General features: G+C 43.2%; 1 protein-coding gene across 7 annotated transcripts in view; it reads right to left on the bottom strand.

The window, feature by feature from the left end:
• Window positions 1-12,690, bottom strand: part of LOC110528364 (plasma membrane calcium-transporting ATPase 1) — a 192,338-nt gene that overhangs the window by 69,793 nt on the left and 109,855 nt on the right. For all 7 annotated transcript variants that reach the window (XM_021610379.3, XM_021610376.3, XM_036983969.2 and 4 more), the window contains 3 exons: window positions 9,625-9,816; window positions 9,203-9,416; window positions 850-1,061 (listed from right to left, as the gene is read on the bottom strand). In XM_021610379.3, coding sequence (XP_021466054.1) covers window positions 850-1,061; window positions 9,203-9,416; window positions 9,625-9,816 — 618 coding nt within the window. The remainder of the gene's footprint in view (window positions 1-849; window positions 1,062-9,202; window positions 9,417-9,624; window positions 9,817-12,690) is intronic.

The raw sequence follows: 12,690 nt of genomic DNA, 5'->3' as shown, positions 1-12,690 counted from the left end.
ATGTTGCGTGCTGGATGCTAACGCTAATGCTAACGCTAAATGCTAACGCGAAATGCTAACTCTAGCTAGCTACTTTTACACAAATTATTGTTTTCCTATGGTTGAGAAGCATATTTTGAAAATCTGAGATGACAGTGTTGTTTACAAAAGGCTAAGCTTGAGAGATGGCATATTTATTTCATTTCATTTGCGATTTTCATAAATAGTTAACGTTGTGTTATGCTAATGAGCTTGCTGATAGATTTACACAATCCTGGATACAGGGTTTTTTTCATAGCTAAACGTGACGCAGAAAACGGAGCGATTTGTCCTAAACAAATAATCTTTCAGGAAAAACTGAACATTTGCTATCTGAGAGTCTCCTCATTGAAAACATCTGAAGTTCTTCAAAGGTAAATGATTTTTTTGAATGCTTTTCTGTTTTTTTGTGTAAATGTTGCCAGCTGAATGTTAATGCTAAATGCTACGTTAGCCATCAATACTGTTACACAAATGCTTGTTTTGCAATGGTTGAGAAGCATATTTTGAAAATCTGAGATGACAGTGTTGTTAACAAAAGGCTAAGCTTGAGAGCTAGCATATTTATTTCATTTCATTTGCGATTTTCATGAATAGTTAACGTTGCGTTATGGTAATGAGCTTGAGTCTGTATTCACGAACCCGGATCCGGGATGGGGAGATCAGAAAGGTTAAGTTTAGGGTTGGGAAAATATAATTTTAAATGAGACTGAAATGTGTGTCCCCACAAGAGTAGCTGTACAAGACTGTGTGTGATGTGTGTGTTTATGTGTGTGAGTTTATGTCTGTCTGTGTGTGTGTCTACAGTATGTACTTTATGTGTGTTTGTACCTGCAGGACGAAGGTTCCCAGGACCACACTACAGAATATGGGGTTACGGTAGATGGCCTCAAAAACGTTCCTCTCTCCGTGGATCTTCCTGGCATTGATCTCGTTGAACAGCTGCATCATGACAAACACGTTGAACACGATGGTGTAGTGCTCCGAGGGCGGCGAGTGGAGGGGCGCGTTGCGCCCACTGTCGATATTAAAGATGTTCTCTCCTGGGAGAGGGGGAAGAGCAAACAGGATAACAGTTATATGTGATGTTAAATCACCTTTTGTTTAAGCAAACATCTCTTTAATTTAGCGTAATAAAAAAATCCCCATCAAAATCCGTCAGTTTAAGTTAGAGATATGTTTTTTGTTGTTGTATAGGCTGTGTCTCAATCATTACGTCCGCCAATGTCAGCCTTCTGCATCTACATCTGGAAAGTGGCAGAGCTACAGTGTCGTTTGTCAGACCAGGAGACATCCCGAAAATGTGTATTTTCACGAAAATGTCTGTAGCGTCCGAACGGTTTTGGGCTACAAACAGATATGACCCCTCTATGGAAATATGAAACTCATGAACAAGGTGGTGTTCTCTGTTTTGCTCAACGGCCCTCACAAGTGTCACGCGACTCGTCTGAAGTCCGTACCGCCGATCTACCAACTTCTGTCTGTAGCATCCCAACAGTTTGGGCTACACATGAATATGACCCATCTATGGAAAGATCGTACTTTCCGTTTTACTCTACGATCCCCACAAGTGACCCATCTGAAGGTAACACGGTACTGGGACAAAATATTAATGGAAGTGAAGAAGGGGCATTTCCACATCAAAAGTGTAAATGTGCGTATAGACCACACCTATTCTGTCTACACAGTGGTCTGGGCTAGAATTCAAGAGAGAGAACCAACTTTTGCCTGCTTTATTGATTTTCAGAAGGCTTTTGTCGAGGTGACGAGACCTCCTTGCTTATAGACCTATTAGAATGGGCTCTTTATCGGGCTCCAGTTGCCAGTGTTCAGGTCAATGATGAAGTTGTGGATATATTCCTGGGCATCTTGTTGTATGCTGATGACATAGTTCTCCATTCCCGAGATAGAAGATGACCTCCAGAATATGTTGAATACTGTTCATTTACTAACTGGAGACTAATGATACAGTGCCTTGCGAAAGTATTCGGCCCCCTTGAACTTTGCGACCTTTTGCCACATTTCAGGCTTCAAACATAAAGATATAAAACCGTATTTTTTTGTGAAGAATCAACAACAAGTGGGACACAATCATGAAGTGGAACGACATTTATTGGATATTTCAAACTTTTTTAACAAATCAAAAACTGAAAAATTGGGCGTGCAAAATTATTCAGCCCCCTTAAGTTAATACTTTGTAGCGCCACCTTTTGCTGCGATTACAGCTGTAAGTCGCTTGGGGTATGTCTTTATCAGTTTTGCACATTGAGAGACAAACATTTTTTCCCATTCCTCCTTGCAAAACAGCTCGAGCTCAGTGAGGTTGGATGGAGAGCATTTGTGAACAGCAGTTTTCAGTTCTTTCCACAGATTCTCGATTGGATTCAGGTCTGGACTTTGACTTGGCCATTCTAACACCTGGATATGTTTATTTTTGAACCATTCCATTGTAGATTTTGCTTTATGTTTTGGATCATTGTCTTGTTGGAAGACAAATCTCCGTCCCAGTCTCAGGTCTTTTGCAGACTCCATCAGGTTTTCTTCCAGAATGGTCCTGTATTTGGCTCCATCCATCTTCCCATCAATTTTAACCATCTTCCCTGTCCCTGCTGAAGAAAAGCAGGCCCAAACCATGATGCTGCCACCACCATGTTTGACAGTGGGGATGGTGTGTTCAGCTCTGTTGCTTTTACGCCAAACATAACGTTTTGCATTGTTGCCAAAAAGTTCAATTTTGGTTTCATCTGACAAGAGCACCTTCTTCCACATGTTTGGTGTGTCTCCCAGGTGGCTTGTGACAAACTTTAAACGACACTTTTTATGGATATCTTTAAGAAATGGCTTTCTTCTTGCCACTCTTCCATAAAGGCCAGATTTGTGCAATATACGACTGATTGTTGTCCTATGGACAGAGTCTCCCACCTCAGCTGTAGATCTCTGCAGTTCATCCAGAGTGATCTTGTGCCTCTTGGCTGCATCTCTGATCAGTCTTCTCCTTGTATGAGCTGAAAGTTTAGAGGGACGGCCAGGTCTTGGTAGATTTGCAGTGGTCTGATACTCCTTCCATTTCAATTTTATTGCTTGCACAGTGCTCCTTGGGATGTTTAAAGCTTGGGAAATCTTTTTGTATCCAAATCTGGCTTTAAACTTCTTCACAACAGTATCTCGGACCTGCCTGGTGTGTTCCTTGTTCTTCATGATGCTCTCTGCGCTTTTAACGGACCTCTGTTTGAAATATCCAATAAATGTCGTTCCACTTCATGATTGTGTCCCACTTGTTGTTGATTCTTCACAAAAAAATACAGTTTTATATCTTTATGTTTGAAGCCTGAAATGTGGCAAAACGTCGCAAAGTTCAAGGGGGCCGAATACTTTCGCAAGGCACTGTAAATCAAGAAAATACCTAGAATATTCATTTTAGAATTGAAGGGTGTGCAGAGAAGTGCACAGAACTTTTGTTTTGGTACAACCCCATTATTCTAAACTGGGCTCTATAAATAACTTGGTTTCACTTTGGGTAAATGAGGGTTCCACTTTTCTGGGCTACGTTATTTACTCAACAAAAAAGGAATACTCAAAATGTGCACTTAAATATCATATCAATTGTAATTAAAATACAGCTGTAGAACGAAGTCAAAGATCAAACATACAACTGATGTCTCTCCTGAGTTCTGCAAAATAGGAACAGTCCAAGTTGCTTTAAATATGCTTGCAGTCAACCCCTAGTAATGTAACTGCCTACATCAACACCTTCTACTCATGAGACCAAGTCCATGCATATACAGTTATACAAACTTGCAGGAGAGAATAATAGTTCCAGTGTTTTCTAAGGGCTCAGCAGTAATTTTCCACTCCCATAGTTGCTTTATAGTGGTACGTCTGACTTGTCTCTTACCTTTCTCACTCCCCTACAGGGTTCGGTGTCTATGAATCTCTTTTAGCCTTGACGCGCTCTCACAGACACCCTGTTTTGACAACATTAACTCACACATCTCTCAGACCATTTCTTATAAGAAGCAAAGACTGGAAAATAACTGGGGAACAATATTAAACCGTATAATGCATATATACAGTTGAAGTCGGAAGTTTACATACACCTTAGCCAAATACATTTAAACTCAGTTTTTCACAATTCCTGACCTTTAATCCTAGTAAAAATTCCCTGTCTTAGGTCAGTTAGGATCACCACTTTATTTAAAGAATGTGAAATGTCAGAATAATAGCTGATTCATTTCAGCTTTTATTTATTTCATCACATTCCCAGAAGTTTACATACACTCAAATAGTATTTGGTAGCATTGCCTTTAAATAGTTTAACTTGGGTCAAACGTTTCAGGTAGCCTTCACACAAGCTTCCCACAATAAGTTTGGTGAATTTTGATCCATTCCTCCTGTCAGAGTCAGGTTGGTAGGCCTCCTTGCTCGCACACGCTTTTTCAGTTCTGCCCAGAAATGTTCTATACAAAAATATAGTCAACTGGAGGTGTACCTGTGGATGTATTCCAAGGCCTACCTTCAAACTCAGTGCCTCTTTGCTTGACATCATGGGAAAATAAAAATAATTCAGCCAAGACCTCAGAAAAACAATTGTAGACCTCCACAAGTCTGGTACATCCTTGGGAGCAATTTCCAAACGCCTGAAGGTACCACGTTCAACTGTACAAACAATAGTACGCAAGTATAAACACCATGGGACCACACAGCCATCATACCGATCAGGAAGGAGACGCGTTCTGTCTCCTAGAGATGAACGTACTTTGGTGTGAAAAGTGCAAATATATCCAATAACAACAGCAAAGGACCTTGTGAAGATGCTGGAGGAAACAGGTACAAAAGTATCTATGTCCACAGTAAAACGAGTCCTATATCGCCATAACCTGACATTGGCTAAAAGTAGAGACAGAGCTAGAAAATGGTATATCATACACCACAGTTGAGGAACAATGGGAAAGTAATTCTGCTTTGAAAGTTGATCAACTTTTAACCTCACTATTGAGAAAATGTTTTAGTACAGCTACTGGAGCACCCTTGTTTGTCTACACCCATTTAGCATCGTTCACACCCTCTTAAGCTTTAGCCCCACCCATCTCTTTAAGGATTCACATGTCAGGACATGTACTAAACATGGAGTGCCATAGTGCGCTCTGGGTGTTCGTTAACCAGATTGCTAGATTTTCTGTTTGTAAATTCAGAGTGTTTCGCTCTCGGAGCGTTCACAGACACACTGGATGCTCTGGCCAAGGAGTAGGGTTGATCCAAGCGTTCTGACCTAACAACAGCAGTCAAGCACCCAAGCTAACTGGCTAACGTTGGCTAGCCTGTTATGGATGATGCAGATTTTCGCAGCTTTTTGTTAAAAATCGCGCAACATTTCAAAGTCCTGCTACTCATGCCAGGAATATAGTATATGCATATGATAAGTATGTGTGGATAGAAAACACTCTGAAGTTTCTAAAACTGGTTAAATCGGGTCTGTGGCTACTGTTTACCAAAAACAAAAAAAAAATATTTGTCCGCCATTCAATGTATTGTTAAAGGCGACCTAAAATAAATGAGGACCCCCTATAAACGCCTACAGCTTCCACACGATGTCGCCATTGCTGTCATTTTCTGATTTCTGATTTTCTGATTTTATTTATCCTTGGTTACAACACGAATAAGCCCCTCCTTTCTTGAGGCGCACCACAGTATGTTGTGAAACTGAAAAAATGGACGATGATTTCCAGACTTGCTGCTATCGAATACAGATCGCCCCGTGATCAATTTGATACATCATTAACGTTTATTAATACCTACAGTTGGTTTAGAAAAGTCGTTTGAAGTGATTTGTAAAAGTTTATAGGCTACTTTTGTAATTTTAAAAAGTGACGTTGCGTCTTGTAAATGGGCTTTTTGCAGCATCAGACTGTCCTTCAGCAAATGACATTTTGGGTATACAATGACGGATTTAATCGGGAAAAAGACCCAATTGTGATGTTTATGGGACATTTAGGAGTGCCAACAAAGAAGCTCGTCCAAGGTAATGAATGTTTTATATTTTATTTCTGCGTTTTGGTTAGCGCCGGCTACCGCAAAATCTGTTGTTTACGTGTCGTGCTGGTATTTTGGGGGGGTGCATGCTATCAGATAATAGCTTCTCATGCTTTCGCCGAAAAGCATTTTACAAATCTGACTTGGTGGCTAGATTCACAACGAGTGTAGCTTTAATTCAGTACCTTGCATGTGTATTTTTATGAAAGTTTGAGATTTATCGAGTACTATACTCAAGTACTATAGGTGTTATAAATTTCCGCTGAGCTGTCCCTGTGCAGGGACCACCTCCATAAGAAGCTAGCTTACTAGCTACTTCCAGACACAAATGAGAGAACACCTCACTCTGACCATTTTACTCGCCCTAGCAGAGCTGGTTAGGCTGTTTTTATGTTATCCAGAGCGTTGGTGACTGCAACTGTGCTGCTGGCAACAATTTAATTCTGCTTTTTGCCAACATTTACTGACACCGGTCATATTCAACGGGTGTTGAGCGTTCATAGATTAGTCAGTTATTCTGCACTCTGGCACACTCAGACAAGGGTGCTCTGAAATCGGAGTAGAAAGACAGAGTGAATTTACCAGATAAGTTTATCAACAGTTGTCGCAGTGACATCAGGAACATTCTATTGAAATTGTTACTTGAATAGTGGAGTTTAGACATGTAGCTAGCTAGCAAGCTAAACAATTAACCATAATCCCATCTCATAATGTTGCTACCCTGAATCTGCAAGTAGCTAACCAACCAGGTTCATTGTTAGCTAGCTAATATTAGGCTATAACTAGCAATGCAAATTGCTTTGAGATACGAATAACATTACTACACAGATCATAAATGTAACGTTAGCTAGCGAGCCAGACAGATAACGTTAGCTAGCTAGCTAACAGTACACTTTAACTCCAAATGAAAACGAGTTTCTGACAAAATTAAAAACATGTAATATTTGAAAATGTAGCTAGCTAGACTATCTAACCCATATACATGGATGGATGCTTCTCCCTCTATGTCACAGATGCCATGGTTGCCCTTAGTTTGAAGATGCAATCCTGAGAGCAGTGTTTTATAAAACAGCCTTCTGTGTGTTCTCTTTTCGACTCCGTTTACATATCTGCAACCAAACGGCAGAATTTTCTCCATCTCCTTTGCTATCATACTCTAATTCCACTGATTTCAAAACTCAGTCCTCCAGAAACTGTAGAGCAACACTAAATATATTTTTCCCCACAATTTTATTTTATTTGTTAAAAACCCGTTCTCAATTATTCATTATGGTGTATTGTGTGTAGACTGCTAAGGATTTTTATTTATTTAACCAATTTTAGAATAAGGATGTCACAAAATGTGGAAAAAGTCAAGGGGTCTGAAAAACTTCCAAAGGCACTGTATTTTCCTAACCCCATGTGTTCCAGTGTGGTCTTAACCCTGTGTGTTCCCGTGTGGTCTTAACCCTGAGTGTTCCAGTGTGGTCTTAACCCTGTGTGTTCCAGTGTGGTCTTAACCCTGTGTTTTCCAGTGTGGTCTTAACCCTGTGTTTTCCAGTGTGGTCTTAACCCTGTGTTTTCCAGTGTGGTCTTAACCCTGTGTGTTCCAGTGTGGTCCTAACCCCGTGTTTTCCAGTGTGGTCTTAACCCTGTGTGTTCCAGTGTGGTCTTAACCCTGTGTGTTCCAGTGTGGTCTTAACCCCATGTGTTCCAGTGTGGTCTAACTCCATGTGTTCCAGTGTGGTCTTAACCCCATGTGTTCCAGTGATGTCTAACTCCATGTGTTCCAGTGGTGTCTAACTCCATGTGTTCCAGTGTGGTCTTAACCCGTGTGTTCCAGTGTGGTCTTAACCCTGTGTGTTCCAGTGTGGTATTAACCCCATGTGTTCCAGTGTGGTCTTAACCCCATGTGTTCCAATGTGGTCTAACTCCATGTGTTCCAGTGTGGTCTTAACCCCATGTGTTCCAGTGTGGTCTAACTCCATGTGTTCCAGTGTGGTCTAACCCCATGTGTTCCAGTGTGGTCTTAACCCTGTGTGTTCCAGTGAAGTCTAACCCCATGTGTTCCAGTGTGGTCTTAACCCTGTGTTTTCCAGTGTGGTCTTAACCCTGTGTGTTCCAGTGTGGTCTTAACCCTGTGTGTTCCAGTGTGGTCGTAACCCTGTGTGTTCCAGTGTGGTCTTAACCCTGTGTGTTTCAGTGTGGTCTAACTCCATGTGTTCCAGTGTGGTCTTAACCCCGTGTGTTCCAGTGTGGTCCTAACCCCGTGTGTTCTAGTGTGGTTTTAACCCTGTGTGTTCCAGTATGGTCTTTACCCCATGTGTTCCAGTGTGGTCTAACTCCATGTGTTCCAGTGTGGTCTAACCCCATGTGTTCTAGTGTGGTCTTAACCCTGTGTGTTCCAGTGTGGTCTTAACCCCGTGTGTTCCAGTGTGGTCTTAACCCTGTGTTTTCCAGTGTGGTCTTAACCCTGTGTGTTCCAGTGTGGTCTTAACCCTGTGTGTTCCAGTGTGGTCGTAACCCTGTGTGTTCCAGTGTGGTCTTAACCCAGTGTGTTCCAGTGTGGTCTAACTCCATGTGTTCCAGTGTGGTCGTAACCCTGTGTGTTCCAGTGTGGTCTTAACCCCGTGTGTTCCAGTGTGGTCTTAACCCTGTGTGTTCCAGTGTGGTCTTAACCCTGTGTGTTCCAGTGTGGTCTAACTCCATGTGTTCCAGTGTGGTCTTAACCCCATGTGTTCCAGTGTGGTCTTAACCCCATGTGTTCCAGTGTGGTCTAACTCCATGTGTTCCAATGTGGTCTAACTCCATGTGTTCCAGTGTGGTCTTAACCCCATGTGTTCCAGTGATGTCTAACTCCATGTGTTCCAGTGTGGTCTTAACCCTGTGTGTTCCAGTGAGGTCTTAACCCTGTGTGTTCCAGTGTGGTCTTAAGCCTGTGTGTTCCAGTGATGTCTAACCCCATGTCTAACTGTTTGTTCCAGTTCGGTCTAATTCTGTTTGTTCCAGTTCGGTCTAACTCTGTTTGTTCCAGTTCGGTCTAACTCTGTTTGTTCCAGTTCGGTCTAACTCTGTTTGTTCCAGTTCGGTCTAACTCTGTTTGTTCCAGTTCGGTCTAACTCTGTTTGTTCCAGTTCGGTCTAACTCTGTTTGTTCCAGTGTGTGATGGTCTCACCAGCGAACAGGAGGGTGAAGATGATTGTGAGCTGGTAGACGGCATGACCCAGGATGTTCTTCATCATGGTGCGAGAGATTAGGGGCTTGTTGCGGCCGTACGGCTTCCTCAGCAACAGGGACTCAGTGGGGGGCTCGGTGGCTAGGGCCAGGGAAGCCAGGGTGTCCATGATCAGGTTAACCCACAACATCTGCACCGCTTTCAGAGGAGAGTCCTGGAGAGAGAAGGGGGGGTGGGGGGGTAAGCGTGATGCACCCTTAAGCAACGTACTTAACCCTAATTGCTCCTGTAAATCTGGATAAGATTGTCTGCTAAATGATTCAAAAATAAAATAGATAGAAACAGGACGGTAGAGAGATAGAGAAAGATTGGAGTGGGAGAAAATGAAAGCATCCCCATGTTAACTTTGGTGCGTGTGTTACCTGTGTGATGCAGGCGCCAGTGAAGGCCACGATGACGGCCACCACGTTGACCGTGAGCTGGAACTGGAGGAACTTGGAGATGCTGTCATAGACATTGCGGCCCCACATGACAGCCTTGACGATGCTAGTGAAGTTATCGTCAGTCAGAATGATATCTGACGCTTCCTTAGCCACGTCCGTACCGGCGATACCCTATCAGGAGATAGAGATGGAGGGGTTAAATTATGGGGATTACAATGAGGCTAATGACGATGGTTGTATCTGTCATGGTTCCAATCATTTTCATACGGTTTTACATACTCCACTGAACCTACACTGTTTTCAGCCCAAACTGACTAAACTTCATCCCAACTGACACTTTCCATCTCCATCATTTACATTTTTGTTGGTGGTTGTTTAACTTTTTATGCACATGGAGATTCGTTGAAAATTGTTATACAAGTACTTTTTAAAAATGTATATTCTCTTTATTTAAAATGAATTGCATTTATGTAGCACTTTTCATTAGATCTCAATTGCTATACTGTATGGGGAACTCACATCATACACCATCAAAGTGTGACACCCATCATTTTGAGCCAGATGTGACCTCGGTTTCATTCAGTTAGGGACAAGAACCAGCTACATCATTGACAGCTGTTGAGTGGTTAGCGGTTCAGCACAAAATGGCTGCCGTGCATCAGCCAGGTGGCTGATGGTGAGAAACCTAGCCATGGTGTTAAGTGTCAAAGTTTGAGTCCTGTTGAAAAGAACTAGTGTGCCTACAAGCAACCTATCAGCATTTCATTATAGGTTGGCTCTGCATTCGACACCTTTGACACCTGCCCTTTTCTCTTCACAATCATGTGAATCAATTCACTTTGGAGAAGGGTAGGAGAGAAAGGCTAGCTATTAAAAAGTATTTTATTTCTCCGCAATCCTTCGTTTAGACAGGAGATTTAGGGCAAATAACGCCCGGGGCTATATCATTATCCTTTCCATTTTCAATTACTGTGCATAACATTTTCTTCCTCTTTCCCTCTCTCCATCTGTCTCCCTCTCTCTTTCTCCGTCTGTCTCCGTCTCTCTTTCTCCGTCTGTCTCCCTCTCTCTTTCTCCGTCTGTCTCCCTCTCTCTTTCTCCGTCTGTCTCCCTCTCTCTTTCTCCGTCTGTCTCCCTCTCTCTCTTTTTCTCCGTCTGTCTCCCTCTCTCTTTCTCCGTCTGTCTCCCTCTCTCTTTCTCCGTCAGTCACCCTCTCTCTTTCTCCGTCTGTCTCCCTCTCTCTTTCTCCGTCTGTCTCCCTCTCTCTTTCTCCGTCTGTCTCCCTCTCTCTTTCTCCGTCTGTCTCCCTCTCTCTTTCTCCGTCAGTCACCCTCTCTCTTTCTCCGTCTGTCTCCCTCTCTCTTTCTCCGTCTGTCTCCCTCTCTCTTTCTCCGTCTGTCTCCCTCTCTCTTTCTCCGTCTGTCTCCCTCTCTCTTTCTCCGTCAGTCTCCCTCCCTCTTTCTCCGTCAGTCTCCCTCTCTCTTTCTCCGTCAGTCTCCCTCTCTCTTTCTCCGTCAGTCTCCCTCTCTCTTTCTCCGTCAGTCTCCCTCTCTCTTTCTCCGTCAGTCTCCCTCTCTCTTTCTCCGTCAGTCTCCCTCTCTCTTTCTCCGTCTGTCTCCCTCTCTCTTTCTCCGTCTGTCTCCCTCTCTCTTTCTCCGTCTGTCTCCCTCTCTCTTTCTCCGTCTGTCTCCCTCTCTCTTTCTCCGTCTGTCTCCCTCTCTCTTTCTCCGTCTGTCTCCCCCTCTCTTTCTCCGTCTGTCTACCTCTCTCTTTCTCCGTCTGTCTCCCTCTCTCTTTCTCCGTCTGTCTCCCTCTCTCTTTCTCCGCCTGTCTCCCTCTCTCTTTCTCCGTCTGTCTCCCTCTCTCTCTCTTTCTCCGTCTGTCTCCCTCTCTCTTTCTCCGTCTGTCTCCCTCTCTCTTTCTCCGTCTGTCTCCCTCTCCTTCTCTCCGTCTGTCTCCCTCTCCCTCTCTCCGTCTGTCTCCCTCTCTCTTTCTCCATCTGTCTCTATCTCTCCCTGTCTCCCTGTCTCCCTGTCTGTCTGTCTGTCTCTGGGTCTCTCTCTCTCTCTCAATTCAATTCAATTCAAGGGCTTTATTGGCATGGGAAACATGTGTTAACATTGCCAAAGCAAGTGAGGTAGATAATTTTTATGTTTATTTCACTTTTGTATATTAACAGTAAACATTACACATACAGAAGTTTCAAAACAATAACGACATTACAAATGTCATTATATACAGTGTTTTAACAATGTACAAATGGTTAAAGTACACAAGATAAAATAAATAAACATAAATATGGGTTGTATTTACAATGGTGTTTGTTCTTCACTGGTCGCCCTTTTCTTGTGGCAACAGGTCACAGATCTTGCTGCTTTGATGGCACACTGTGGAATTTCACCCAGTAGATATGGGAGTTTATCAAAATTGGATTTGTTTTCAAATTATTTGTAGATCTGTGTAATCTGAGGGAAATATGTCTCTCTAATATGGTCATACCTTGGGCAGGAGGTTAGTTCGCTCAGTCTCGCTCAGTTTCCACCTCATTTTGTGGGCAGTGAGCACATAGCCTATCTTCTCTTGAGAGCCATGTCTGCCTACGGCAGCCTTTCTCAATAGCAAGGCTATGCTCACTGAGTCTGTACAGTCAAAGCTTTCCTTAATTTTGGGTCAGTCACAGTGGTCAGGTATTCTGCCGCTGTGTACTCTGTCTGTCTGTCTGTCTGTCTGTCTGTCTGTCTGTCTGTCTGTCTGTCTGTCTGTCTGTCTGTCTCCCTGTCTCTCCGTCTGTCTGTCTGTGTCTCTCTCCGTCTGTCTGTCTGTCTCTCCCTGTCTGTCTGTCTCTCTCTCCGTCTGTCTGTCTCTCTCTCCGTCTGTCTGTCTCTCTCTCCGTCTGTCTGTCTGTCTCTCCGTCTGTCTGTCTGTCTGTCTCTCTCTCTCCGTCTGTCTGTCTGTGTCTCTCTCCGTCTGTCTGTCTGTGTCTCTCTCCGTCTGTCTGTCTGAGTCTCTCTCTGTCTGTCTGTCTGTGTCTCTCTCCGTCTGTCT

The sequence above is a fragment of the Oncorhynchus mykiss genome, chromosome 7 (genome assembly GCF_057628025.1).
Source record: "Oncorhynchus mykiss isolate SJ-2025 chromosome 7, ASM5762802v1, whole genome shotgun sequence".
Lineage (NCBI taxonomy): Eukaryota > Metazoa > Chordata > Actinopteri > Salmoniformes > Salmonidae > Oncorhynchus > Oncorhynchus mykiss.
This window is presented reverse-complemented; position numbering and strand designations above follow the sequence as displayed.